The following is a 26875-nucleotide window of genomic DNA, read 5'->3' as shown; positions in this document are numbered from 1 at the left end:
GAATTAATGGTGCTGTATAAGCATGTATAATAAATACTGATGAAATCTGTCATTACTGTGTCACACGCTGCGTTTCAGAGTAAACCGCTGTACACCCAGGATCTGTTCACGCCGTCCGTGGTTTAGGCAGCATTTATCTAGTGACAGGTTCCCTTTCATCCATAATGAAAATGTCCGCACATAAAGCAATAATGAAACAAATATCTGTATCACTACTTGTATATGTGTTTCCAGTCATTGTCCAGATAAAAAAGCCCCATATCTGAACCTGAGAAAAGCTGCGTAGTGTGGATACGTCTGTGATATTCAGCATACCGGCTCATATTCCTAATAATAGGGGATTTGGCGTGCTTTCTCGTGTTTCTAGCTACCAGGCCACATTCCTGCTGGTTAAGGTGGCAGCAGCACTAACAGAACCCTCCTCATTCATTGGTGACAGCATCCTCACAAGGACAGCCGCCACCATTGGTCACTGAGGGACTTGCCTCCAGTGAAGTCATCTCCGACATCAATAAGGTAGATGCAAATGTGGTGACACCCTGTCAAACCCACTGGAGGCGACTGGGAAGCAGGATCATCCTTGGAGAGATCAGCCATGGCTCACTGTGGAGAAGACAGCAGCAGGTAGTGTATGGCTGGGAAGAGGCCAATGATGGGCAGGGAGAAAGGAGGGGATGTGATGGCTGTTAACACTTTCAATGCCCTGAGTAGACCTCTGGTTTTATATCACATGATTCACTGAACCCAGTAGCCTCAGCTATAAAATAGTGGCAGAGCATCAATTTATCCCTGCAGATCCTATGTAACATTGTATACAATAAGCATCACAGGGTGATAAGAACACCAGAAGCCGAATACAGAGGCACTCTGTGTGAGAAAGAAGATTAGGACAGGACGAGCGGTGAGGAAACTCACTCATCTGGCTCAGTGAGTACTAATACCGTCTCGTCTAATGTGTCACACTCATCCGTCCTGACGCCGATGACCGAATACACAGCATAGGTGTGGTGGTTGTGTATATATACAGTATATATAAATATATGTGTGTATATATATATATATATATATATATATATATATATATATATATATATACACACGCACACATATATATATATATGTGTATATATACTGTTTGTATCTTTCTGTAACAGGATCTATTATTGGGAGCTGTTAGAAAAGTAGCAGCCATATATAATATATACATATACACAGTATATCGGTGTTACACAGCAGAAGATGCTTGGGCAAGAACAATATGTTGACTTTCCCCTCACAGCTCTGTAATAAATCTATAGACATCATGGTGCCTTATAGCCAATCTATTTTTGTTGCTTCTAAGGCCCATATACACAGGAGATACCTGTGGACTAAACCATCTCCCCGCTTCCCTTATACACAGGAGTCATGATCACTGCTCCGAGCTTTTCTGTTTTCTTCCAGAGAATAAAAGGATCAGCCAACGGGCGAGAATCCATCTTATCTGTAAATGCCTGTGATCTGCACGAGATTTGTGGTCATAATTGTGTGAAAACAATAAGGTGGTGATTCACCATAGAATTCTGGTATTAAACATCTGAATAAGTCACAATATTTGGGGGCAATTCGGAAATTGCACAAAAATTGACATTTGCCATTTACAGGCCAGTCCTGGCCAGCTGACATCTTATCCATTTACCTTTCAACCTGACAGTGACCAGAAGAGTGGGCTGGAGCTCTCCCCATACAAAACAATGGAAAACACCTGCAGGCAATGTCGCACTGGAGAAGGGCAATGAGGTGAGCAGACATGGCAACCAGTTATTTATTGCAAGTCCGGTTTCTTTAACCCCTGGCAATCCTGCTTCTTTGGCAAGAGAAGCCACTGCAATAGCTGCTACAGAGAAAATGTACAATTCATTGCTGGCCACTGAAAGAATTGGCTATACATGTTATGTATGCATGGACTCACCGATGGGATAACGTGGGGCATAGGCAGAGTATGGCTGCTACCGCCATTCATAGTCATGATAAACGTGTGTTGCAGATGGAAGCAGACAAATGAATCACTAATCAGTCAAGACTACGTGCCCATATGCTACATATTAGAGATTGTCTAGAAAACTTATTTAGACCAACTTCTGCAAATGAAAAGCCATTTAGAGCCTATGGATTTCATGGGGGTCCACTGCTTGGTACAGTTGCCTCCGCTTCTGGTAGACTTACAGGGGTTGTCCAGTCTAAAACCACAACTCTGTAGTGTAGCCACTCTATGTGAGTGCAGACTTGTGATTCCTCACATTCTTTGGTGTCAGCGCTGGAAACGGTGGTTATGTGACCACAAGTATGCGATATACTGTACACACTCCCGGCCACATTCCGACTAGATGGGTCTGACATCACTCAATGAAAATATATTGAGCAAGGTCAAAAATGGGTCTAGATAGAAGGTGGCCGGGAAGATGCAAATCGCATATTTGCGGTCACATGATCGTCGTTCCCGGCGCCGACACTGGAGAATCTTTACAGCGTTCAATGTGTGCGATGTGAGGATTCACAAGTCTGCAGTCATATAGACTGACTGTAGACTCGCAGCTTTAGACCAGACTACCCCTTTATGTACGTTTATGCTGCAAGCTTACCAAACTAATGATTACAGAAATGCTCTTTTCATGATAATCTTGCAATGTAAACAGGTTGATGATCAACTGATAAATTAGCAAAACGCACTTTCATTTTTTTGCGCTGCATGATCATCTTGGCACTGAGCAATCTGTAAAACTTAGGGAAGTTGTAGACTACCCGGGCAACTCTTCCTCAACCATATTCCCTCATGTAAAATAATAGCCTGTACTCACCTTTGGTCCTGTTCCAGAAACGTTGGCGATGGGTCTCTTGGGGCTTGTTTGACATCATTGTGTCACGTAAGCCCTGCACCCAATTAGCGGCCTCTTCACTTTCATTTCTCACAGACATAATTGATACTTGGGAAAATCGGAGAACAGCAGCCGCTCTCACTCCTTCCAGATGTCACTTTTGTACGAAAAAAGTGAGAGTGAAGAGGCCACTGATTGGCTGCATGTGACATTACGACATGTGGTCTCAGTGAGACCTGGCACCAGAGGTGAGTACAGGCTATTATATTTTTACATGGGGAAGTACAGTAATTTAGAAAGGGTTGTCCGAGTAGTGGACAACCCCTTTTATCGTTAGACACTGTCTACATGTGTGCTCTTAAACAACCGTCGATCAGTATTTACCAATTCACACTGGCGGACAAAAACAGAAAAGCCCCCCTTGTGCTGTGCAAGAACAGTATATGGGCCCTTTGCAGTCCAATAGTTTGTCATAGAACACAATTCCACCTACTTTGGAGGTGCTAGTTGGCCCCCTTACCTCTTGGGCCCCTGTGGGATTGCACCCAGATTTGTTCACCCCTTAATTGCCAGCTGTTTAAGGTTGTTACTCAGATGGTGTAAATCCTCCATCAGAGAGTCTATAACATGGATTATTTCAGCAGCCAGCAATGAATTGTACATTCTCTCCACAGCAGTCACTGCAGAGGCTTCTCTTGCCAAAAAACAGCTGATTGCCAGGAGTTAAAGAAACCGGACTTGCAGCAAACAGATGATTGCCACGTCTACTCACCTCCTCCACATTCATTTTCCTTCAGGTTATTTTCCCACAGCAGCTGTTATAATGACTAATTTAGCAATTCACGTTAGACTGTCTCAAGTGCGACATTGCCTGAAGGTGTTTTCCATTGTTTTGTATGGGGGAGAGCTCCAGCCCACTCTTCTGGTCACTGTCAGGTTGAAATGTAAATGAATAAGATTTTGTAGGTGGATCAGGTTAACCAAGTTTTTTTTTTTTTAAAGTCCAATTTAAAAAAAAAAAAAATTACCATATATAGGGAAGCAATTGTAACATTACAATAGTGTAACATTTCCTTTCTTTCTTAACTTTGTATTCGTGTCTCAGATGCTTTCTGAGGTAGGCCATTTCTACATAGCCTCTTACAGAACTGGTATATTGTCACATTCGTAATATTATGCAATTCGGCTGACGATGTGATCCGGAGACATCATGCATGTGTATAGACTGAGAACAGCGTGAGACACCTAATGAAATCTGTTGTGTGATCAGCGTCATATTATAATATTTCAGTACATACTGTAGAATGTGCCATGGTTGTTCATAGAATCATAGAATGTTAGAGTTGGAGGGGACCTCCTGGGTCATCTGGTCCAACCCCTGCTCAAAGCAGGATTCACTAAACCATCCCAGACAGATGTCTGTCCAGCCTCTGTTTGAAGACTTCCATTGAAGGAGAACTCACCACCTCTCTTTAGAAGCCTGTTAGATGCATTTGCTTTACGTTTCTCAGTGATTATTGAGTTGGCCTCCTATTTAGAACACAGACAGACGTTCTATGTTCTCTTGACCGATTCGGATGGATGTGTTTTTAATGGATCCAGTTGGATCTAAAAACAGAAAGAGAAAATCTAGAAACTGAACGGAAACCAAAGTTTAAATTTTTAAACTGATCCATTTAATTTGGAAGCTTTGGTATCTGTTTGCATCGGAACACATCCGTTTTAAGTAGACATGTCTTTAACTACAGATCCGTTAAACGGAAAATGTGACCGTCTGTTATGATCTATTTTCCCGTTAAAGAAAAAAATAAGGAATTATTTGCTCCCTCTGTTATCCCTATATGGACAGAAAAAAACGTCAGGCAGATTTTTTTTGTCTGCCCAAAAAGAAGTTATGGTAGCAGATGGAACGATTGGAAACTGAAAAGATTTTAGGAAAAATAAATAAATTCAGTGATTTACAAAACTTTATTTCAGTTTTTGCTTAAAAAAAAAAGCAAAACAGAAATGCAAACATACATGTGAACAGAGCCTTATTCAGGGATTATCAGTAAAGGTACCGTCACATTAAGCGACGCTGCAGCGATAGCGACAACGATGCCGATCGCTGCAGCGTCGCTGTTTGATCGCTGGAGAGCTGTCACACAGACCGCTCTCCAGCGACCAACGATGCCGAGGTCCCCGGGTAACCAGGGTAAACATCGGGTTGCTAAGCGCAGGGCCGCGCTTAGTAACCGGATGTTTACCCTGGTTACCAGCGTAAAAGTAAAAAAAACAAACAGTACATGCTCACCTGCGCGTCTCCCAGCGTCTGCTTCCTAACACTGACTGAGCTCCAGCCCTAACAGCACAGCGGTGACGTCACCGCTGTGCTTTCACTTTCACTTTAGGGCCGGATCTCAGTCAGAGCAGGAAGCAGACGCTGGGAGACGCGCAGGTGAGCATGTACTGTTTGTTTTTTTTACTTTTACGCTGGTAACCAGGGTAAACATCGGGTTACTAAGCGCAGCCCTGCGCTTAGTAACCCGATGTTTACCCTGGTTACCAGTGTAAAACATCGCTGGTATCGTTGCTTTTGGTGTCAAACACAACGATACACGGCGATCGGACGACCAAATAAAGTTCTGGACTTTATTCAGCGACCAGCGACATCACAGCAGGATCCTGATCGCTGCTGCGTGTCAAACTAAACGATATCGCTAGCGAGGACGCTGCAACGTCACGGATCGCTAGCGATATCGTTTAGTGTGACGGTACCTTTAGAACTAAAAGTTTTCTAAACAAAGTTTGGCAGTTGCACTGGCCTTCAAAACATTAAATGTTTGTAAGAACTGTCTGGTCTGGGGTATGTGAGAAATAACAGGGAGTCACATGTTTTATAAGAAACACTTTAGAATTTAGACCTTCATCTTGGTCTTAATTAGCAATGTCCTAACTAAATGTTTCCCACTGGACACTACAAAAGCATGTTTCCATGAAATTGTCCTTCAGGAATCGCCTTACTGGGTGCACTTCTTTTCTCTCTTCTTCCATTTTCCTAAAGCTCAGACCTGTAGGCTTTTTATTCCATAAAGGGACAATTTCAATAAGTACAAATTTAGAAACTGATTCATCAATGCAGTTTTCCCAGAATTCTTTGAACAGTCACAAAATTGTAGAGGATCTCAGTGTTGAGCACAAATGTATTAATTTTTGTCATTTTCATGACACGTTCTCCCAACCCCGTCAAAATAGATGGAGCTGGGGCAGGATGGGGTCGTGACACCACAGTTCATCTAATTCATGACAAGGTGTGGTGTTTCTCGTGTCAGAAATCTTACTCAAGTCAGAGACTGGAGTAAAATTTGTGGTGAGGCACACAGAGGTGAACGCAATTTGTCAGATGATCCTGATTCATGGAGAGGCACATGACAGTCTGTTTATGACAGTTTGATACCAACATTAACAAATGATGACACATGGTCTAAACTGTGATATACAAAAAAATATACTTTATTATTAAAAATTAACACAAGTGTATGGAGGGAAATGTGGCTACACTGTAGAGACGTTGTAGAGAAAAGCAAGGAGGCACGTGCACGGGGTAACCGTCCTTAATAGTATTAATAAAAAATTATCAAAATATGTAAAGTAACCTAAAAAAGAAAAAGACAAAGAAAAAGTAGAAACATCGGTGGGACAATCAGTTGTGAATGCAATGAATGCGGACTGCGGTACAGCACACTGTATAGGACAAGACAATCTGGCCATAAATTGCATACTGAATCACAATGTTACTCCTGTCCCACAGCATAGAAATACTGATAACACAATTATTAAAGTAAATACGCAACCGCATCTGAGTACCCACCGCAAGAAAGGACTAGTGATCCCGGGGACGTGCCTCCGCCCCAACGCGCGTTTCGGTGCTCTCACCTTCGTCAGGTGTTCTTTGTTGTATTGTGCAATTCTGATGCCCTGAGTTAATAGGAGGTGTTGCCACCAGATTGGTCACACTATGAGATGCTATTAGTACATTTATAGCTTACTGACATTTGTGTTTGACACATTTTATATATGAAAAGTGCCACTCGGAATTTATTGATGGTTGTATAGGCCAACATGGCACTCGAATTTGTTGCCCCTCTAGAAAATACTTGAAGTCTATGGAAAACAGGTGAACAGTAGTGATCTGATTACTGAACTTATAGTACGTATGCACTGTGTCTATTTACGGTTATTTTCCCATGGTACACTGGTGTAATTTGAAAACAGTATTGTCCTACTGATCCCTGATTGGTGCTTCAGTAGGGGGTGTGAAAAATACCCCACTCTGATTGGTTCTCAGCATTCCTCCTCCAAGCCCAAATACTGAAACTCTCACATGTAGACCTGGGTGTGTGCGGAGAATGCCACTCACATCCTGGATTCTACGACGTCTCAGTCTATCCCATGCCTTAGTCATCAACTTGCTGAAAACTTTCCGCGATTGCGACTACTAGAAAAACTTTACTAACTATGAAACTCGACAGGATGAGGAACAACACAGATGACTAATGAGTACTTAGTGGGTAATGTGCACACTGAGTGAATCCACAGCGGATTTTTCCACTGCAAATCTGTGGATTTTGTTGCAGTTTCCTGTGAAAATTTACACTATTGTTTATAAAGATTGAAATCTGTAGTGAAAATCTGAAACATAAATTGACATGCTGTGGATATAACATCCGTCCTGCGTGTCAGCCAGTTTCCTGCTGATTATTTTGCCTGTGTGGATGAGATTGGTCCAAGTGTTATCCTCTTATTCTGATACACTGTGGAAGACAAGCAAAGAAAGTGTTAAAAATGCCCAGAGTTTCTTGCCAACTTTACTGTTGAAACTAGTGGTATGGCTGCGTAAGTCCTAGTACAGCAACCTTTTGTTGTAGTAATGCGATGTGCCAGCGCTGTGGAAACCAAGATCACCCGGGTAGGGATCTGAACATGTTGAGGCACCCTAAGCTTTGATTTGGGTGTGTCCGTGCATTCTGAGTGTATCATCAGGCCCCCAATGCACCTAAAGACTCATTTTCACGTGACTTTAAAGGGAATCTGTCAGTGGGTTTTTGCTATGCAATATGACAGCAGCATGATGTAGGGACAAAGACCCTGATTCTAGCGATGTATCACTTAGTTTACTGGGTGCAGATCTAGCAGTGCTGGGAATCTTGAGCCCGTATAACCCCGCCCACATAACAGATTGGCAGCTCTCTGTGTACACGGTATACTGACAGAAAGCTGCCAGTGTTGGGGTGGGGTTACACAGAGCAGATGACTAGGAGGCACAAGACACCTAGTCCTGTAGTGATAATCCCCTGATGATAAAATACTGATTTTATTGAAACAACACACAATCCAGTAAGTGACACATCACTGTAATCAGGGTCTCTGCCCCTACATTATGGTTCTCTAACATTACATAACAAAAACCTGTTGACAGATTCCCTTTAAAGATTGATTTCTCAGCACTGGCACATCAAATTACCTGACAAGTTTCCTATACAGAGGAGTATAACTTAACAATTACATGTTTTCACTATTTTTGGATCCACAATAAACTTTGAATTATGGACAAAAAGTCACCAAAAAAACTGAACCTGGCTTAAAGGGAATCTGTCACCAGGTTGTTGTTATCTAATCTAAGAGCATCTCAATGTAGAGACAGAGACCCTGACCCCAGCGATGTATCACTTACTAGGCTGCTTGTTGTATTGATAAAATCACTGTCAGCAGGAGATTTTAATTGGTGGACTAGTAAATTTGCTGCCAGGTAGGCCTCAATATTCATGAGATCTGTATAAACCCCGCCCCTACCTCTGACTAGCAGCTTTCTGCCTATGCACAGTTGGAGCGCCCCCATGGGGTCGTGGAGTACTCGGTACCAGGTCCTGCGGTTCTCAGGGGGATGTCACGGTGGCTGACCCGGTCCGTGGCCCTGGGACGCCGTGTGAAAGGGAAAGGTCTTTAAGGGGAATGTTCGTGACCACCTGTGGTATTCGGTCAGGGTGACCGACGCTGCTTTAAGGGGTCCGCTGGGGTGATGTTATGGCAGCTAGATGGTATACCTTCCCACAGGTGAAGTGCATCCCCAGGGTTTCCCAGAGTGTAGATGGTGGATGATGAGAGGCGCAGAGAAGAACGAGGACACAGGGTTGCCGTCTCTTTACCTTTACTGAAGACTTCAGCATCCACAGTCCAGGGCACCAAATCACAGGGCAGGCAGAGTCCGGACGGTTTGGAGGCAAGTCCAGAGTCCCCTTGTCCAGGTGGAAATCAGTAGCCTTCCCTTGCGCTGCAGTATTGTAGTTCCTTACTGCCTAAGTAAGGTCCTCACAGATGTAATGTCTCTCTCTCTGCCTTCTGAGTGTCTCTTCCTAGGAGCTGCAGCTCTGAGGGCATGCACAGCTCCGTGTCCTTTCTCCTTCGTCCACTGACAGGATCCCACCCCTGTCAGGGACCAACTAACTGAGCTGAGCTCAGCCAGCAACTTACTGACTTTCCCTACAGGCGATCAGTTTTACCTATGTGGGGAGTGACCTAATAAATAGTAGTAAAGAAGCTCCCCTGGTGGTCTGGAGTGTGAAATGTGTTGCATGTTTGTGATACCTGGATGCAGTTGTCCTTCTTTGCCTCCAAACGTAGCATCACTCTCTCCGAATGGAAAGCAATACCACTGCCACGACCAGGACCCTGGGGCGCCGCACAGTGTACACAGAAGGCTACTAATCAGTGGTGGGTTATTCAGTCAGTGCTCATTATTCAGAGAACTGATAGATTGGCAGCAGATCAAACTGATTTTATCAAAACTGCAGCAAGCAGCCCAGTAAGCCTGACATTAATGGAATCAGGGTCTCTGACCTACATCAAGCTTCTCTCAGATTACATAGCAAAAAAAAAAACTGGTGACAGAATCCCTTTAAAGAAAAAGTAAAGTCTATATTTGAAGGAGCCCCTAATAAAGCTAACCAAATAACTTTTGCTAGAGGCTCCTACATATCTCCATATTTATGTTAACAAGCAACTGAGGGGACAATTAATGTGAGGGTCTTAATATGAGGCTGGAAAAAGGCTCATTGGGGCATATGAAATGGGGTAAATGGGTCATGTTACAGCATATTGCGGTAAAGTGACAGAAATGTAAGGTATAGTGATTTCAAATGAAAAACCCACAAAGGGGAAGGTTGTTTTCCTAGTTGCGTTTTACCTAGTTAGTGATAACACTATGTACTATGGACATTACCCATGAACTACATGTGTAGCCTTCACATCTGTGTATATTGTGTTTGTAACTGGCACTGACATGGTTAGACCCATCATAACTGTATATCCTATTACGGCTAGATTGACTTCATTGTATTTACATATTCTGGAAAGATATTCTGTGTGTTAAAGGGGTTTTCCATGAAATCAACAACTGTCATCTATCCACAGGACTGGTGATAATGATCGCTAGGACCACCAGCAATCACGTGGGGTCGTCCTAACCTATACACCACTGCTCTGCACACTACATTCGGCAGTACCCAGAGCTTCTGAAGGCTGCGGGTCTGTGGTGATGCTGAGGGTCACACAACCACTGATGACCCCAGGATAGGTCATCAGTATCTTAGCCATGGACAGTTTGATTACAGAGCTTCATGTATAAATGCAGTGATCCCAGAGTGTGATCAGATTGGGATCCACATTTTTGTGGAGAAGGACAGAAAAAGAAAAAATAAAAGTTTCTTCATCTTTCCATTTTGTCATCTGAGTGCTGTCCGATTTTTTTTTTTTCATGGACCCATAGCCATGAATGGGCGAGTGCCATCGGCTTCTCGCAGGCAAATCGTGTATGTTCCGAGTTTTATCCTCAAACAAGTGAATGGCCCCCAAAAATAATGTAGGTACTGTCGCAATCCGTCAAAACCATAGATAGCACATATCCAATTAAAATGGTCGTGGGCACGAGCCCTAAGAAAAAGAAAGTTGAAGGAGCCGATTCATCAGTTTTCGACAGAATATTAGTATAAGGGCAGGTGTTTACACCTGTATTCTATCATCTGAATTGAGTCAGTTATGTAAATAACACTGATAATACATTGACCAGAACAAGGGTGCTCCGATTGTTTTGGATGAGAAGATGGAGAAGAAAAGTTCTCCATCTTCTCCATTTTGTCAGTCCACAGAAATTGGACTGCACTCAGATGACATCCAAGTGCAGTCTGATGTTTCCCAAGCACTCACTGACTTCCATGGCCAATTGTGATCCAAATATTGGATCAAACTCAGGCATGCTGCTCCGACATGTGTATGGCCCCATCTGATTGGTCCGAGTGCAATCAGATGTTTTACCAGATTGAACTCCAGACCGGCACTGTCAAGCAATGTCAGCGCTGTGTCTTACGAGGATCACGTGACATTGTTATTTTTGCCAGAGATATATATGTGTGTGTGTGTGTGTGTGTGTGTGTGTGTGTGTGTGTGTGTGTGTGTGTGTGTATATATATACACACACACACAATGCCTACAAGTAGTATTCAACCCCCTGCAGATTTAGCAGGTTTAATAAGATGCAAATAAGCTAGAGCCTTCAAACTTCAAACAAGAGCAGAATTTATTAACAGATGCATAAATCTTACAAACCAAAAAGTTTTGTTGCTCAGTTACATTTTTATAAATTTTAAACATAAAAGTGTGGGTCAATTATTATTCAACCCCTAGGTTTAATATTTTGTGGAATAACCTTTGTTTGCAATTACAGCTAATAATCGTCTTTTATAAGACCTGATCAGGCCGGCACAGGTCTCTGGAGTTATCTTGGCCCACTCCTCCATGCAGATCTTCTCCAAGTTATCTAGGTTCTTTGGGTGTCTCATGTGGACTTTAATCTTGAGCTCCTTCCACAAGTTTTCAATTGGGTTAAGGTCAGGAGACTGACTAGGCCACTGCAACACCTTGATTTTTTGCCTCTTGAACCAGGCCTTGGTTTTCTTGGCTGTGTGCTTTGGGTCGTTGTCTTGTTGGAAGATGAAATGACGACCCATCTTAAGATCCTTGATGGAGGAGCGGAGGTTCTTGGCCAAAATCTCCAGGTAGGCCGTGCTATCCATCTTCCCATGGATGCGGACCAGATGGCCAGGCCCCTTGGCTGAGAAGCAGCCCCACAGCATGATGCTGCCACCACCATGCTTGACTGTAGGGATGGTATTCCTGGGGTCGTATGCAGTGCCATCCAGTCTCCAAACGTCACGTGTGTGGTTGGCACCAAAGATCTCGATCTTGGTCTCATCAGACCAGAGAACCTTGAACCAGTCAGTCTCAGAGTCCTCCAAGTGATCATGAGCAAACTGTAGACGAGCCTTGACATGACGCTTTGAAAGTAAAGGTACCTTACGGGCTCGTCTGGAACGGAGACCATTGCGGTGGAGTACGTTACTTATGGTATTGACTGAAACCAATGTCCCCACTGCCATGAGATCTTCCCGGAGCTCCTTCCTTGTTGTCCTTGGGTTAGCCTTGACTCTTTGGACAAGCCTGGCCTCAGCATGGGAGGAAACTTTCAAAGGCTGTCCAGGCCGTGGAAGGCTAACAGTAGTTCCATAAGCCTTCCACTTCCGGATGATGCTCCCAACAGTGGAGACAGGTAGGCCCAACTCCTTGGAAAGGGTTTTGTACCCCTTGCCAGCCTTGTGACCCTCCACGATCTTGTCTCTGATGGCCTTGGAATGCTCCTTTGCCTTTCCCATGTTGACCATGTATGAGTGCTGTTCACAAGTTTGGGGAGGGTCTTAAATAGTCAGAAAAGGCTGGAAAAAGAGATAATTAATCCAAACATGTGAAGCTCATTGTTCTTTGTGCCTGAACTACTTCTTAATACTTTAGGGGAACCAAACAGAATTCTGGTGGGTTGAGGGGTTGAATAATAAATGACCCTCTGAAAAAACTTTTCACAATTTAAAAAAAAAAATAAACAAAGAAATAACATTCTTTTTTGCTGCAGTGCATTTCACACTTCCAGGCTGATCTACAGTCCAAATGTCACAATGCCAAGTTAATTCCAAATGTGTAAACCTGCTAAATCTGCAGGGGGTTGAAAACTACTTGTAGGCACTGTATATATATTAGCTATTGAACCCGTTCTACGCCCGGGTGGCGAGCATTTATATTGGTATATGGTCTCCATCCTGGTATGTGTTGCTCCCGTCTTGCTCTCCCATCTTGTCATTTGCTGCTCCATCCTGCGCCCCCATCCTGTCATGTGCTGCTCCATCCTGTGCCCCCATCCTGTCATGTGCTGCTCCATCCTGCGTCCCCATCCATCCTGTCATGTGCTCCCATCCTGCGCCCCCATCCTGTCATATGCTGCTCCATCCTGTCATGTGCTGCTCCCATCCTGTGCCCCCATTCTGTCATGTGCTGCTCCATCCTGCGTCCCCATCCATCCTGTCATGTGCTCCCATCATGCGCCCCCATCCTGTCATATGCTGCTCCATCCTGTCATGTGCTGCTCCCATCCTGTGCCCCCATTCTGTCATGTGCTGCTCCCATCCTGTCATGTGCTCCCATCCTGCGCCCCATCCTGTCATGTGCTCCCATCCTGCACCCCCCATCCTGTCATGTGTGCGCCCCCATTCTGTCATGTGCTGCTCCCATCGTGCACAATCATTCTGTCATGTGCTGCTCCCATCCTGTGCCCCCATTCTATCATGTGCTGCTCCCATCCTGTGCCCCCATGCTGTTGTAATGTGCTACACCCATTCTGCCTGTTCCTGTTTCCATTCTGCCATATGTTGCTCCCATCTTTCTCTCTCCGGCTCTACTGCCCGAGTGCGGCTGTGCTGAGTGCGGGCGGCTGTGCGTGGCGGTGCTGAGTGCGGGCGGCTGTGCGTGGCAGTGCTGAGTGTGGGCGGCTGTGCGTGGCGGTGCTGAGTGCGGGCGGCTGTGCAGAGGGACATTCATGGCCCCGGAATCAGGTGGCGTAAGTTTGAATTGCTGCGTCCTGAGTGCGGGATCTGTCCACACGCCCCATTTCCGGCTGATAAATGTCCCCGTGCTCCCGGAATTGGCGCCTGCGCAGTCCACGCTTTCCGGCACCATTTTCTTGAAGACACACTGCAGTATCCAAGAAAAGGCGGCGGAAAGCGCAGACTGCGCAGGCACCGATTCCGGGAGCAGGGGGACATTCATGGCCCGAAATCAGGTGGCGTAAGTAAGAAATTGCTGTGGCTTGAAGTGCCACAGCATCATCAGTGCGGGATCGTGTCCACACGCCCCGTTTCCGACTCATAAATGTTCTCCTGCTCCCGGAATCGGCGCCTGCGCAGTCCGCGCTTTCCGGCGCCATTTTCTTGAAGACACACTGCAGTCTTCAAGAAAATGGCGCCGGAAAGAGCAGACTGCGCAGGCGCCGATTCCGGGAGCAGAGGGACATTCATGGCCCGAAATCAGGTGGCGTAAGTGTAGCGCCCCCACTGCCGCAGGGCCGAGGGGTACCCGGTACCGGGCCCCTGAGTCTCTGCTCTGGGGTTGTCACGGTGGCTAGGCCCGGTCCGTGACCCTGCTGAGGGGCGTACAGTGAATAATAGACATGGATGGTGCTGCGGTGCAGTAAATAACGAGGACACCAGGTTGCAGTCTATTTACCTCTTTACTGAAGGTTTTAGAGTCCTCAGTCCAGAGCGCTGTCAACAGGGCTGTTTGAGACCGGCCGGTCCAAAGGCACATCTGGAGTTCTCTTCACAGGTGGGGAAACAGTGTCTACCTTCTAGCGCTGTGTGTTGTAGTCCTTCCCTGCTGAGCTCCCGGGATAGTCCTCACAACTGATTCTGTCTGTCTCTGATGTTCGTTCTCTCCGTCCCCCAGGTGATATGGTAGGACGCACCCGTATGACGGGGTAGGCCTGGAGTTCTTCCGGGACCCTAGAGTCGCCCCTCTCCCACAGCTGCCTCCGTTGTCTGCTTAGGTGATTTGTGTAAGACAGCCAACCTATAATTGGCTGTCCGGCCGTGGTTTGCAGTAGTACTTAGAGTCTCTTACTTGCTCGGCGTTCCGGCCACCGACTGTTTGTGCCTCAGAAGGATGTTGCCTCGGTCTAACAGCACGACTCCTTCTGGTCCTAATGCCTCTTTTCTGTATTCCCATTGTTCACTGGTTAGTTCTGCTCTTAGGAGTCTGCCAGGATCCCATCCCTGACAGGTCCTCTCACTAGCTCTTCCCAGTTACTTCTCTCCTCTCTTCCTGTCCAACCCCCAGTTTTACCAGAGTGTGAGGAGTGGCCTACTAGATAGGACCACCCCCCCTGGTGGCCGGAGTGCGAAGTGTAGTGTGAGTGTTACCTGATCAGAGAAACTCCTTTAGTGCAATCAGACGTAACATCGCTCCCCTTAGTGGCAGAGCGACATTACTGCAACGACCAGGACTCTGGGGCGCTGCACTCCCCCCCCGGTGAAATCCAGTACTCCCGGACTGGGAAAACAAGAACAACAATACATGTTAACAGAAAACACACAAAATTTTGAAATAGCATAAACAATTAAACATAACAGTGCTTCCCTTTATGGGAGGTGAGGACTCTTGAACGTTGCAAAAGTTAGGTCATGCACAGTTTATGACTCTCAGTTCAATGGTTGAAACAGCGGGGACCCCGGGTAAACAAAGGGGTCCCCCTTTTGAAAGTTTTTGAGCAATTCACCGTCCATTACTCTATTGTCCATTTTAAACCCTGTAACAAAAGATATGCACACAAACATTTTCAACTAAATAGCAGCCCTTATTAATACCTCCAAGTTTTGTAGCGGAGGGGAGTTTGATTCTGAGTGCTGCGCGTGGACCTTCGCAGCGCAGGGGTTGCTATTGACCTAACAGGGCCCGCTATACTTGCTACCGCTGGTGTAGTGCATCGTCTTCTGGCTACACTTCTAGTGAGTCTGGGTAGCGCTGGCAGGCTAGAGCTCTCAGGGCTGCTGCTAGCAACAGTGGGTACGGCAGGCTCACCGATAGCAGAGGGAGGATCTGCCAGTTCAGCGGTCGGCACAGCATCTTCAGGTAGGGCTTGTTGAGGTTGCGGGGCCGGATGGTCGGGTACTACCATTGTTTCTGGTGGGTCCGGCTGTGGGAACGTTAGAACAGGTACCACGATGGCATGATTTATCTGAGTCCAGGACTGGGGAAAGTCTCCAAGGACGGTGTGGATCATCTTCTCCTTTTCCACCGGTGGGGAGATTCCTGGGACCGTGTCCCTCTCTCTCAACTTATCGGGGCAGACTTTAAGGTGATCCCTATATACCGCTGTCGAGGTCTCCCCTCTGTCCTTGCTGATGAGGCAGACCTTCGTGTTGTCGAAATCTGATGGCAGGATGGTATACGGTTCCGCTTCCCATTGGTCATCGAGCTTGTGTAGTCTCCTCTTTCGTTTAAGTACTTGCTCACCAGGTGATAGGGGAATCGCAGGAGCGTGCTGGTTGTAGTCCCTTTCTTGTTTTTGCCTAGCCTGAGCGAGACTTCTTTCCACGCACTCCTGTACTTTGCGGTACCTTCGCTGCCTTTCTGCATCCCAATCCGCATCCGGTGAGGTATCTTCGGGGACTAGGACCCCCATATCCAGATCAACGGGTAACTGGCTAGGCCTTCCCCTCATTAGGTACGCTGGAGTACAGTTGGTGGAATTTACTGGGATGTGATTGTAGATATCCACCAAGTCAGGCAACTTTGTCGGCCACAGGTTCCGTTCCTCTACGGGCAAGGTCTTCAATAAGTCGATCACCACCTGGTTCATCTTTTCGCACATCCCATTGGTTTGAGGATGGTATGGCGTGGTTCGGATCTTCTTACACCCGTACAGTTGGCAGAACTCTTGGAACACTTCTGCTTCGAATGCTGGTCCCTGATCGGTCAGTACCTTCTCTGGGTAGCCATGGGGCCTACAAAAGTACTGCTGGAAGGCCTTGGCGGCAGTCCTGGCCGTTAGATCCTTGACAGGTACAACCACCAAAAATCTGGAGTAGTGATCTACGATGGTAAGGGCGTAGATATAGCCTGACCGGCTAGGTGTCAACTTCACATGATCCAGTGCGACCAGTTCGAGCGGCCGTTTGGTGATGATAGGCTGCAGGGGAGCCCGTTGGCTGCCACGGTCCTTCCTGCGTAGGCTACATGGACCGCACTCCCGACACCACTTCTCAATGGCTCTCTTCATGCCAATCCAATAGAACCTCCCTCGGAGTAGCCTCTCTAGCTTCCTCCATCCGAAGTGTCCGGCTCCATCGTGGTAGGCTCCCAGAACCATGGGCGCATCTCGCCTTGGCACCACTATCTGCCACACCAATTCATGAGTACGTGGGTCGATGCTCCTCCTGCACAGCTTGCCATCATGGATAAACAGTTTGCTTCTCCCCTTCCACAGCTGTTGGGTTTCCTGTGGATCATCTGGACCGGGATGCAACCCTGCCTGCGTCAGGTGCTCTTTCACCCGACGGACCGCGGGGTCACCATCCTGAGTTTCCGCCCATCCGTGATGGGGCAGGGGATTCAGCGTGGCATCCGGTTGGTTCCTGTGCCTGTTCTTCACATGATGAGAGTTCTGAGTGGCTTTGGGGCGATGGAATGCAGGCAGCTCCACCTCTTCAATTGCCTCCGGGTCTTCTCCCGTTTCTGGCAAATTGGGCATTCGGGACAAGGCATCGGCATTGGCATTCTTGTGTCCTGCCCGGTACTTGATGGTGAAATCGTAGTTGGACAGCCGGGCCATCCACCGCTGTTCCAAGGCCCCGAGTTTGGCAGTATCCAGATGCGTTAGCGGATTGTTATCCGTGAAGACTGTGAATTTCGCGGAGGCCAGGTAGTGTTTGAACCTCTCTGTCACTGCCCAGATGATGGCAAGGAATTCCAGCTTAAAGGAACTGTAGTTATCAGGGTTTCTTTCCGTGGGACGGAGTTTCCTGCTGGCGTAAGCGATCACCCTTTCTTTGCCTTTCTGGACCTGGGACAGTACGGCTCCTAATCCCACATTGCTGGCATCTGTGTACAGCACAAACGGTTGGTCGTATTCGGGGTAAGCCAGTACCTCTTCTCCCGTCAGTGCCGACTTCAAACAAGTGAAGGATCCCTCCAGCTCCTCGTTCCAATCAAAGGGGGTGTTCCTCACCTTGGTCCTCTTTGGTTGGCCCACCAACAGGTTTTGCAATGGTGCGGCCTTCTTGGTAAAGTCCTTAATGAACCTCCGGTAATAGCCTACCAGCCCGAGGAACTGCCGGACTTTGTGAAGGTCAGTGGGCTTTGGCCAGTCCTTGATCACCGTGACCTTGTCGGGGTCTGGGGCCACTCCTTCAGCGCTCACCACATGGCCCAGGTACTGCACTTTAGGTTTCAGCAGATGACACTTGGACGGTTTCACCTTTAAGCCAAAGTTGGACAGGGCTTCAAACACCTCGGCCAGGTGCTTCAGATGGTCTTCGTAGGTCTTAGAGAAGACAATGACATCATCCAAATACAGCAGCACGGTTTCGAAGTTCATGTGTCCCAGGCAGCACTCCATCATCCTCTGGAACGTCCCAGGAGCATTGCACAATCCGAAGGGCATGTAATTGAATTCGCAGAGACCCATTGGTGTCGTGAAGGCTGTCTTCTCTTTGTCCTCCTCCGCTACAGGAACCTGCCAGTACCCACTGGTGAGATCTAAGGTAGAGAAGTAGTTAGCAGATTTTAAGGCAGCCAGAGACTCCTCTATCCTGGGCAGTGGGTATGCGTCCTTATGTGTAATGCGATTCAACTGCCTGTAATCAACACACATTCTCATTGTACCATCTTTTTTTTTTAACAAGGACTAACGGAGCTGCCCAGGGGCTACAGCTGTCTCTCACCATCCCAGCCTCCTTCATTTCCCGCAACATGTCCTTGGCACACTGGTAATGAGCTGGGGGTACAGGGCGATATCTCTCTTTTATGGGTCGGTGATCTCCCGTGGGGATATGATGTTGGATCCCTTTCACCTGCCCAAAATCTAAGGGGTGTTTGCTGAATACCTGCTCGTACTCGTGTACCACTCTGTAGGCCCCCTGTTTTTGATGGGATGGGGTAGAGTCAGTGCCCACATGCAATTCCCGACACCAATCTTTTGAGTGCTCTGCAGAACCGTTGTCCTCCGCCACGTTTGACGGGACCAAGGGTTCAGGTGTCTGTATCACACCATTATTAACAGTGAATAATTTGGCGAGCGTGGCATACTTGGTGAGGTGAACCTCTTCCTCCCCACAATTGAGTACACGTACGGGCACTCTCCCCTGGCGAACGTCGACCACCCCCCGGGCTGTCAGAATAGTAGGCCTATTGTCTGAATATACGGGTTCTACCAAGGCCTGGTAGTCCTTTCCCCTGAGGCCTATGGCTGCCCGACACCATATTAACATTTCACTCCTGGGGGGTATCGCGATGGGGTTTGAATCACTCACAGTGACACGACCAATCTCACCACCAGTCAGCTCTACCTGCTGTCTCTGCATCAGAGCTCTGATTTCCTTCTGCAGGGCACGTTGCTCACTGTGGCCAGCGGTTTCTGCCACCTGTTGCAACAAAACAATAACTTCTGCACGACAATTTTCTATAACATTAGTACCAAGAGTCATCATGGGATTACATTCTCGACGATCAATATCAACAATCACAATCCCTTGGGCTTTCAATTCCACCCGCCCCCACCTTGATGGTGACCTCCTTATACCCCACTTGTGGCAACGGCTGACCATTACTGGCTATTATGGTGAAATCCTCGTCAGGGCCACGAGTAATATCAGTGTCCTCCCAATACCGTTTATAAAGCACGTAAGGTATAGTCGTCACCTGAGAACCGGTGTCCAGCAAAGCGTTCAAGGGGATTCCATCAACCACTACAGGGAGAACTGGTCGTCCTCCAATATACTTGGTTCTCCAATGCTGCGGGCCTGACCGTCCTACTCCTGGGGGTTGGCCCTTTGCCCCAGGGGTTGCTCGTTTAAAGGACAGTACCTTGCAAGGTAGCCCACCTGGTGACAGCGGCGGCAGATGGGTCGTCCGTCCTGATGGAAGCGATCGCTGTCCCGGCCTCTGGTCGGTGGGGTCCTCTTCTGTCGCGTCCAGGGGACATCTTCTGGTCTGGAGGCTAGCTGGATCTTTTCCTTGGGGGCCTCCTGTAGGGACTGCACCGTCCGGGCTAGGGCAGCAACGCTCTTGGTCAGCTCCTGCATCTGAAGACGGAGTCCTGCAGGGGAGTCGTCCTCGAAGCTCTGGGCGTCGGCCTCCGCGGCAACTGGGGTATCCGATGCCACCTCCTGGTGGTATGTGAGAGTGGGGCGCCTGGGTGGTACTGCGCGGCTGGGCTGTCGCTCCTGCAATGCCTGGATAGCTTTATCTTTGAATTGCGCAAAAGTCAAGTCTGGATTTTGCATGGCCAGGAAGTGCAATTGGCCCCGCTGGTGACTGCACAGGAGCCCCTCAATGAACCGCTCCTTCAGGAGTTTATCCTCATCCTGCATGCTGCCGGGGTCACTCTGCTTAATGGCCCGCATCGCCTCCTGGAGATTAAGGGCATAGTCCCGTAAGCTATCCTGCGGTCTCTGTTTGCATCCATAGAAAGTCAGTTTAATTTCTGTAGCAGTGCGAGTATCGAAGGTGGCTTTAAGCTTTGCAAAAATCTGCTGTGCAGTTCCCTTATCCTCAGCGGGCCAGGACTTCAATTCTCTCAGAGCCGCCCCAAAGAGTTGGCCAGTTATCATATGAACCTTCTGCGGCTCTGTCAGGGGATAGAACTCGAGCAGGCTGCAGAGCCCTTCCTTAAAGTCAGTGAATGTATGTGACTCCCCAGAGTATCGTGGGAGCCAGGCCGCTCCGGGCAGGTACGGCATAGAGAAGGGCATTATGGCTTTTGTGTTAGCGGCAGCGTCCGACTGGCTGAGGGGAACAGCGGGTTCTGCGGCAACCGGTGGTGGTATTAGGGCCGCGGCTTCGCCCGCTGCGGGGACCGGAGCTGCCCCTGCGTCCGCGGCTGCGGCCGCCACCTCCTCTCCTCCCGACTCGGACATGGCTGTCCCTTCCTCCCACTAACCTGCTGGAGGTCGGAGTTCCTCTTCCGGGATTGGCGCCTTACCGCGCTTTCCGTTCCGCTCTTCTTTTGGCCGGTTCCGCCCACGAAGCTGAGGCTCCTCCCTCCGTGCGCGGCAATGGCGAATTTTGGCGGTAAATGGCAATACACAGTCCAAGCACAATAAATCACAGTTCCAAAGCACACATGACCTGATTCTTCAGGCTTAAGTAGATCCTGTTCGTGACGCCAAATTGTAGCGCCCCCACTGCCGCAGGGCCGAGGGGTACCCGGTACCGGGCCCCTGAGTCTCTGCTCTGGGGTTGTCACGGTGGCTAGGCCCGGTCCGTGACCCTGCTGAGGGGCGTACAGTGAATAATAGACATGGATGGTGCTGCGGTGCAGTAAATAACGAGGACACCAGGTTGCAGTCTATTTACCTCTTTACTGAAGGTTTTAGAGTCCTCAGTCCAAAGCGCTGTCAACAGGGCTGTTTGAGACCGGCCGGTCCAAAGGCACATCTGGAGTTCTCTTCACAGGTGGGGAAACAGTGTCTACCTTCTAGCGCTGTGTGTTGTAGTCCTTCCCTGCTGAGCTCCCGGGATAGTCCTCACAACTGATTCTGTCTGTCTCTGATGTTCGTTCTCTCCGTCCCCCAGGTGATATGGTAGGACGCACCCGTATGACGGGGTAGGCCTGGAGTTCTTCCGGGACCCTAGAGTCGCCCCTCTCCCACAGCTGCCTCCGTTGTCTGCTTAGGTGATTTGTGTGAGACAGCCAACCTATAATTGGCTGTCCGGCCGTGGTTTGCAGTAGTACTTAGAGTCTCTTACTTGCTCGGCGTTCCGGCCACCGACTGTTTGCGCCTCAGAAGGATGTTGCCTCGGTCTAACAGCACGACTCCTTCTGGTCCTAATGCCTCTTTTCTGTATTCCCGTTGTTCACTGGTTAGTTCTGCTCTTAGGAGTCTGCCAGGATCCCATCCCTGACAGGTCCTCTCACTAGCTCTTCCCAGTTACTTCTCTCCTCTCTTCCTGTCCAACCCCCAGTTTTACCAGAGTGTGAGGAGTGGCCTACTAGATAGGACCACCCCCCCTGGTGGCCGGAGTGCGAAGTGTAGTGTGAGTGTTACCTGATCAGAGAAACTCCTTTAGTGCAATCAGACGTAACATCGCTCCCCTTAGTGGCAGAGCGACATTACTGCAACGACCAGGACTCTGGGGCGCTGCATAAGTAAGAAATTGCTGTGGCTTGAAGTGCCACAGTATCATCAGTGCGGGACCGTGTCCACACGCCCCGTTTCCGGCGTATATGACAGCTGACACCCCGCAGCAATGCCCACGATCGGCACTAGCACCGATCGTGGGCATTTAACCCCTCTGATGCCGCTGTCAGTAGTGACAGCGACATAGAGGGGCATCGCGCAGGGACGGGGGCTCCCTGCGCTCTCTCACCGGAACAACACGATGCGATCGCGTTGTTCCGGTGTTCTGGAAGGTGTCCCCGGATCCAAAATGGCCGCGGGGCTCCTTCCGGGTCCTTCACTGAGGTGGCTTGCCGGCGCCTGCTCAAAGCAGGCATCGGAAAGCCTCCTGCACTGCCTGTCAGATCGCTGATCTGACACAGTGCTATGCAAAGTGTCAGATCAGCGACCTGATGTAATATAGTGATGTCCCACCCTGGGACAATGTTATAAAGTAAAAAAAAAAATAAATCCCCAAATAAAGAAAAAATATATATATTTTCCAATAAATCTATTTATGTAAATAAAAAAAAAAAAAAAAAAAAAAAGTACACATATTTGGTATCGCCGCGTCCGTTACGGCCCGCTCTATAAAACTATCCCACTAGTTAACCCCTTCAGTAAACATCGCAAAAAAAAATAATAAACTACGCAAAAAACAATGCTTTATCATCATACTGCCGAACAAAAAGTGCAATAAAATGTGATCAAAATGACGGATATAAATAACCATGGTACCACTAAAAACGTCATCTTGTCCCGCAAAAAAAAAGCTGCCATACAGCATCATCAGCAGAAAAATAAAAAAGCTATAGCTCTCAGAATAAAGCGATGCAAAAACAATTATTTTTTATATAAAATAGTTTTTATTGTGTAAAAGTGCCAAAACATAAAAAAAGATATAAATGAGGCATCGCTGTAATCGTACAAACCCGAAGAATAAAGCTGCTTTATCAATTTTACCACACGCAGAACGGTATAAACGCCCCCCCCCCCTAAAAGAAATTCAGGAATTGCTGATTTTTGTTCATTCTGCCTCCCAAAAATCGGAATAAAAAGCGATCAAAAAATGTCATGTGCCTGAAAATGGTACCAATAAAAACGTCAACTCGTCTCGCAAAAAACAAGACCTCACATGACTCTGTGGGCCAAAATATGGATAAATTATAGCTCTCAAAATGTGGTGATGCAAAAACTATTTTTTGCAATAAAAAGCGTCTTTGAGGGTATGGGCACACGTATTCTTGAAGTCTGGATTTTTCCTCAGCGGATTTGTGAAAACCGCAGGTAAAAGGCACTGCGTTTTACCTGCGGATTTCCTGCAGAATTCCTGCGGCTTGACCGCGGTTTTTGTGCAGATTCCACTGCGGTTTTACACCTGCGGTTTTCTATTATGGAGCAGGTGTAAAACCGCTGTGGATTCCGCACAAAGAATTGACATGCTGCGGAATGTAAACCGCTGTGTTTCCGCACGTTTTTTTCCGCAGCATGTGCACTGCGGATTGCGTTTCCCATAGGTTTACATTGTACTGTAAACGCATGGGAAACTGCTGTGGAAACGCAGTGGATCCCCAGCAAAATCCGCAGCGTGTGAACATAGCCTTAGTGTGTGACGGCTGCCAATCATAAAAATCCACAAAAAAAACGCTATAAATGTAAATCAAACCCCGCTTCATCACCCCCTTAGTTAGGGAAAAATAATAACATTTTAAAAAATGTATTTATTTCCTTTTTCCCCATTAGGGTAAGGCTGGGTTCACACTTCGTTATGGGCGTCCGTTAGACGGACGTTACACCGCGGGATAAACGCGGTGTAACGTAGTCCTTAAGGCCGCCATTAATTCCTATGTCGGATGCATCGCTAGCGCACGCCCAAAATGGACGTGCGCTAGGGATGTGCCGTCATTGAGTGACAGACCCTGAGACGCGGTCTGCGTTTCCGGGTCTGTCACTGCTAGCGCAGATAGAGCTAGCAGATGCTCTATCTGCGCTAGCGTGCTGCCATATGTTCACTTGCGTTTACAGCAGCCCGTTACTGTATGTGTTGAACGGGCTGCTGTAAACGCAATGTGAACCTAGCCTTAGGGTTAGGTTTTGGGCTAAAGTTAGGGTTAGGGTTGGGGCTAAAGTTAGGGTTGGGGCTAAAGTTAGGGTTAGAGTTGGGGGTAAAGTTAGGGTTGGGGCCAAAGGTAGGGTTGGGGTTAGAGTTGGGGCTAAAGTTAGGGTTAGGGTTGGGGCTAAAGTTAGGGTTTGGATTACATTTACGGTTAGGATTGGGATTAGGGTTAGGGGTATGGTTAGGGTTATGGTTGGGATTAGGGTTAGGGGTGTATTTGGGTTAGGATTTCAGTTAGAATTGGGGGGTTTCCACTGTTTAGGCACATCAGGGGCTCTCCAAACGCGACATGGCGTCCGATCTCAATTCCAGCCAATTCTGCGTTGAAAAAGTAAAACAGTGCTCCTTCCCTTCTGAGCTCTCCCGTGCGCCCAAACAGGGGTTTACCCCAACATATGGGGTATCAGCGTACTGAGGACAAATTGGACAACTACGGGGTCCAATTTCTCCTGTTACCCTTGGGAAAATACAAAACCAGGGGCTAAAAAATAATTTTTGTGGAAAAAAAAATGATTTTTTATTTCCACCACTCTGCGTTATAAACTTTAGCGAAACACTTGGGGGTTCAAAGTTCTCACAACATATCTAGATAAGTTTCTTGGGGGGTCTAGTTTCCAATATGGGGTCACTTGTGGGGGGTTTCTACTGTTTAGGTACATCAGGGGCTCTGCAAACGCAACGTGACGCTCGCAGACCATTCCATCAAAGTCTGCATTCCAAAACAGCGATCTTTCCCTTCTGAGCTCTGCCATGCACCCAAAAGGTGTCCCCCCCCACATATGGGGTATCAGCGTCCAGGACAAATTGGACAACAACTTTTGGGGTCCAATTTATCCTGTTACCCTTGGGAAAATAAAAAATTGTGGGCTAAAAGATCATTTTGTGGAAAAAAAAATGATTTTTTAACTTTCACGGCTCAACATTCTAAACTTTAGTGAAACAATTGGGGGTTCAAAGTGCTCACCACACATCTAGGTAAGTTCCTTAAGGGATCTTCTTTCCAAAATGGGGTCACTTGTGGGGGGTTTCCACTGTTTAGGCACATCAGGGGCTCTCCAAACGCGACATGGGTTCCGATCTCAATTCCAGCCAATTTTGCATTGAAAAGTCAAACGGTGCCCCTTCCCTTCCGAGCTCTGCCATGCACCCAAACAATGGTTTACCCTCCACACATGGGGTATCAGCGTACTCAGGACAAATTGCACAACAACTTTTGTGGTCCAATTTGTCCTGTTACCCTTGGGAAAATAAAAAATTTGGGGCGAAAAAATAATTTTTTTGTGAAAAAAAATATGATTTTTTTTTTACGGCTCTATATTATAAACTTCTGTGAAGCACTTGGAGGTTCAAAGTTCTCACCACACATCTAGATTAGTTCCTTAGGGGGTCTACTTTCCAAAATGGTGTCACTTGTAGGGGGTTTCCACATCAGAGGCTCTCCAAACGCAACATGGCATCCCATCTCAATTCCAGCAAATTTTGCATTGAAAAGTCAAATGGCGCTCTGCCATGTGCACAAACAGTGGTTTACCCCCACATATGGGGTATGGGCGTACTCAGAACATATTGTACAACGACTTTTGTGGTCTAATTTCTCCTGTTACACTTTGGAAAATAAAACAAGTTGGATCTGAAGTAAAAATTTTGTGAAAAAAAGTTGATGTGAATACTTTTCTGCCCAATGATGACAGAAGTATTCTAGGAGTGATACCTTTATTGTTTATATGTTTGCAAGCTTTCAGAGCACAGTGGCTCCTTCTTCAGGCAAGATTACAATTTGTACAATTATTTGTACTCTTGCCTGAAGAAGGAGCCACTGTGCTCTGAAAGCTTGCAAACATATAAACAATAAAGGTATCACTCCTAGAATATTTCTGTCATCATTGGGCAGAAAAGTATTCACATCGATTTTTCTGGCTAACAGGGTACCACAATGCAATTTGTTATTGTACATTGTGAAAAAAAGTTAAATGTTCAATTTCTTTTAAACATTCCAAAAATTCCTGTGAAGCACCTGAAGGGTTAATAAACTTCTTGAATGTGGTTTTGAGTACCTTGAGGGGTGCAGTTTTTAGAATGGTGTCACTTTTGGGCATTTTCAGCCCTATAGACCCCTCAAAGTGACTTCAAGTGTGAGGTGGTCCCTAGAAAAATGGTTTTGCAAATTTTGTTGTAAAAATGAGAAATCGCTGGTCAACTTTTAACCCTTATAACTTCCTAACCAAAAAAATTATGTTTCCAAAATTGTGCTAATGTAAAGCAGACATGTGGGTAATTTTATTTATTAACTATTTTGTATGATAAGACTCTCTAATTTAAGGGCATAAAAACTGAAAGTTTAAAAATTGCAAACATTTTCAAAATTTTCACCAAATTTCAATTTTTTTTCACAAATAAAAGCAAGTCAAATCGAATAAATTTTACCACTATCATAATGTACAGTATGTCACGAGAAAACAGTGTCAGAATCACCAGGATCCGTTGAAGCGTTTCAGAGTTATGACCTCAAAGTGACAGTGGTCAGAATTGAAAAAAATGGCCTGGTCAGGAAGTTGAAATCAGGCTTCGGGGTGAAGGGGTTAAATCACAGAGTGTCAGGTTAGAATAGAATTGAT

General features: G+C 47.0%; 1 protein-coding gene and 1 long non-coding RNA gene across 2 annotated transcripts in view; both read left to right on the top strand.

Moving 5' to 3' along the window:
- The first annotated feature begins 489 nt into the window (after positions 1-489).
- The window catches only part of PNP (purine nucleoside phosphorylase), a 64921-nt gene continuing 38535 nt past the window's right edge, over positions 490-26875 (top strand). Inside the window, exon 1 of the mRNA XM_077298122.1 lies at positions 490-624. Coding sequence (XP_077154237.1) covers positions 596-624 — 29 coding nt within the window. The 5' untranslated portion in view covers positions 490-595. The remainder of the gene's footprint in view (positions 625-26875) is intronic.
- Positions 1154-3737, top strand: LOC143817056 (uncharacterized). Its single transcript, XR_013224059.1, has 4 exons — positions 1154-1565; positions 1694-1779; positions 2952-3103; positions 3530-3737. It is a non-coding gene; the product is annotated as an uncharacterized LOC143817056 (long non-coding RNA).

The sequence above is a fragment of the Ranitomeya variabilis genome, chromosome 1 (assembly GCF_051348905.1).
Source record: "Ranitomeya variabilis isolate aRanVar5 chromosome 1, aRanVar5.hap1, whole genome shotgun sequence".
Classification (NCBI taxonomy): Eukaryota; Metazoa; Chordata; class Amphibia; order Anura; family Dendrobatidae; genus Ranitomeya; species Ranitomeya variabilis.
This window is presented reverse-complemented; position numbering and strand designations above follow the sequence as displayed.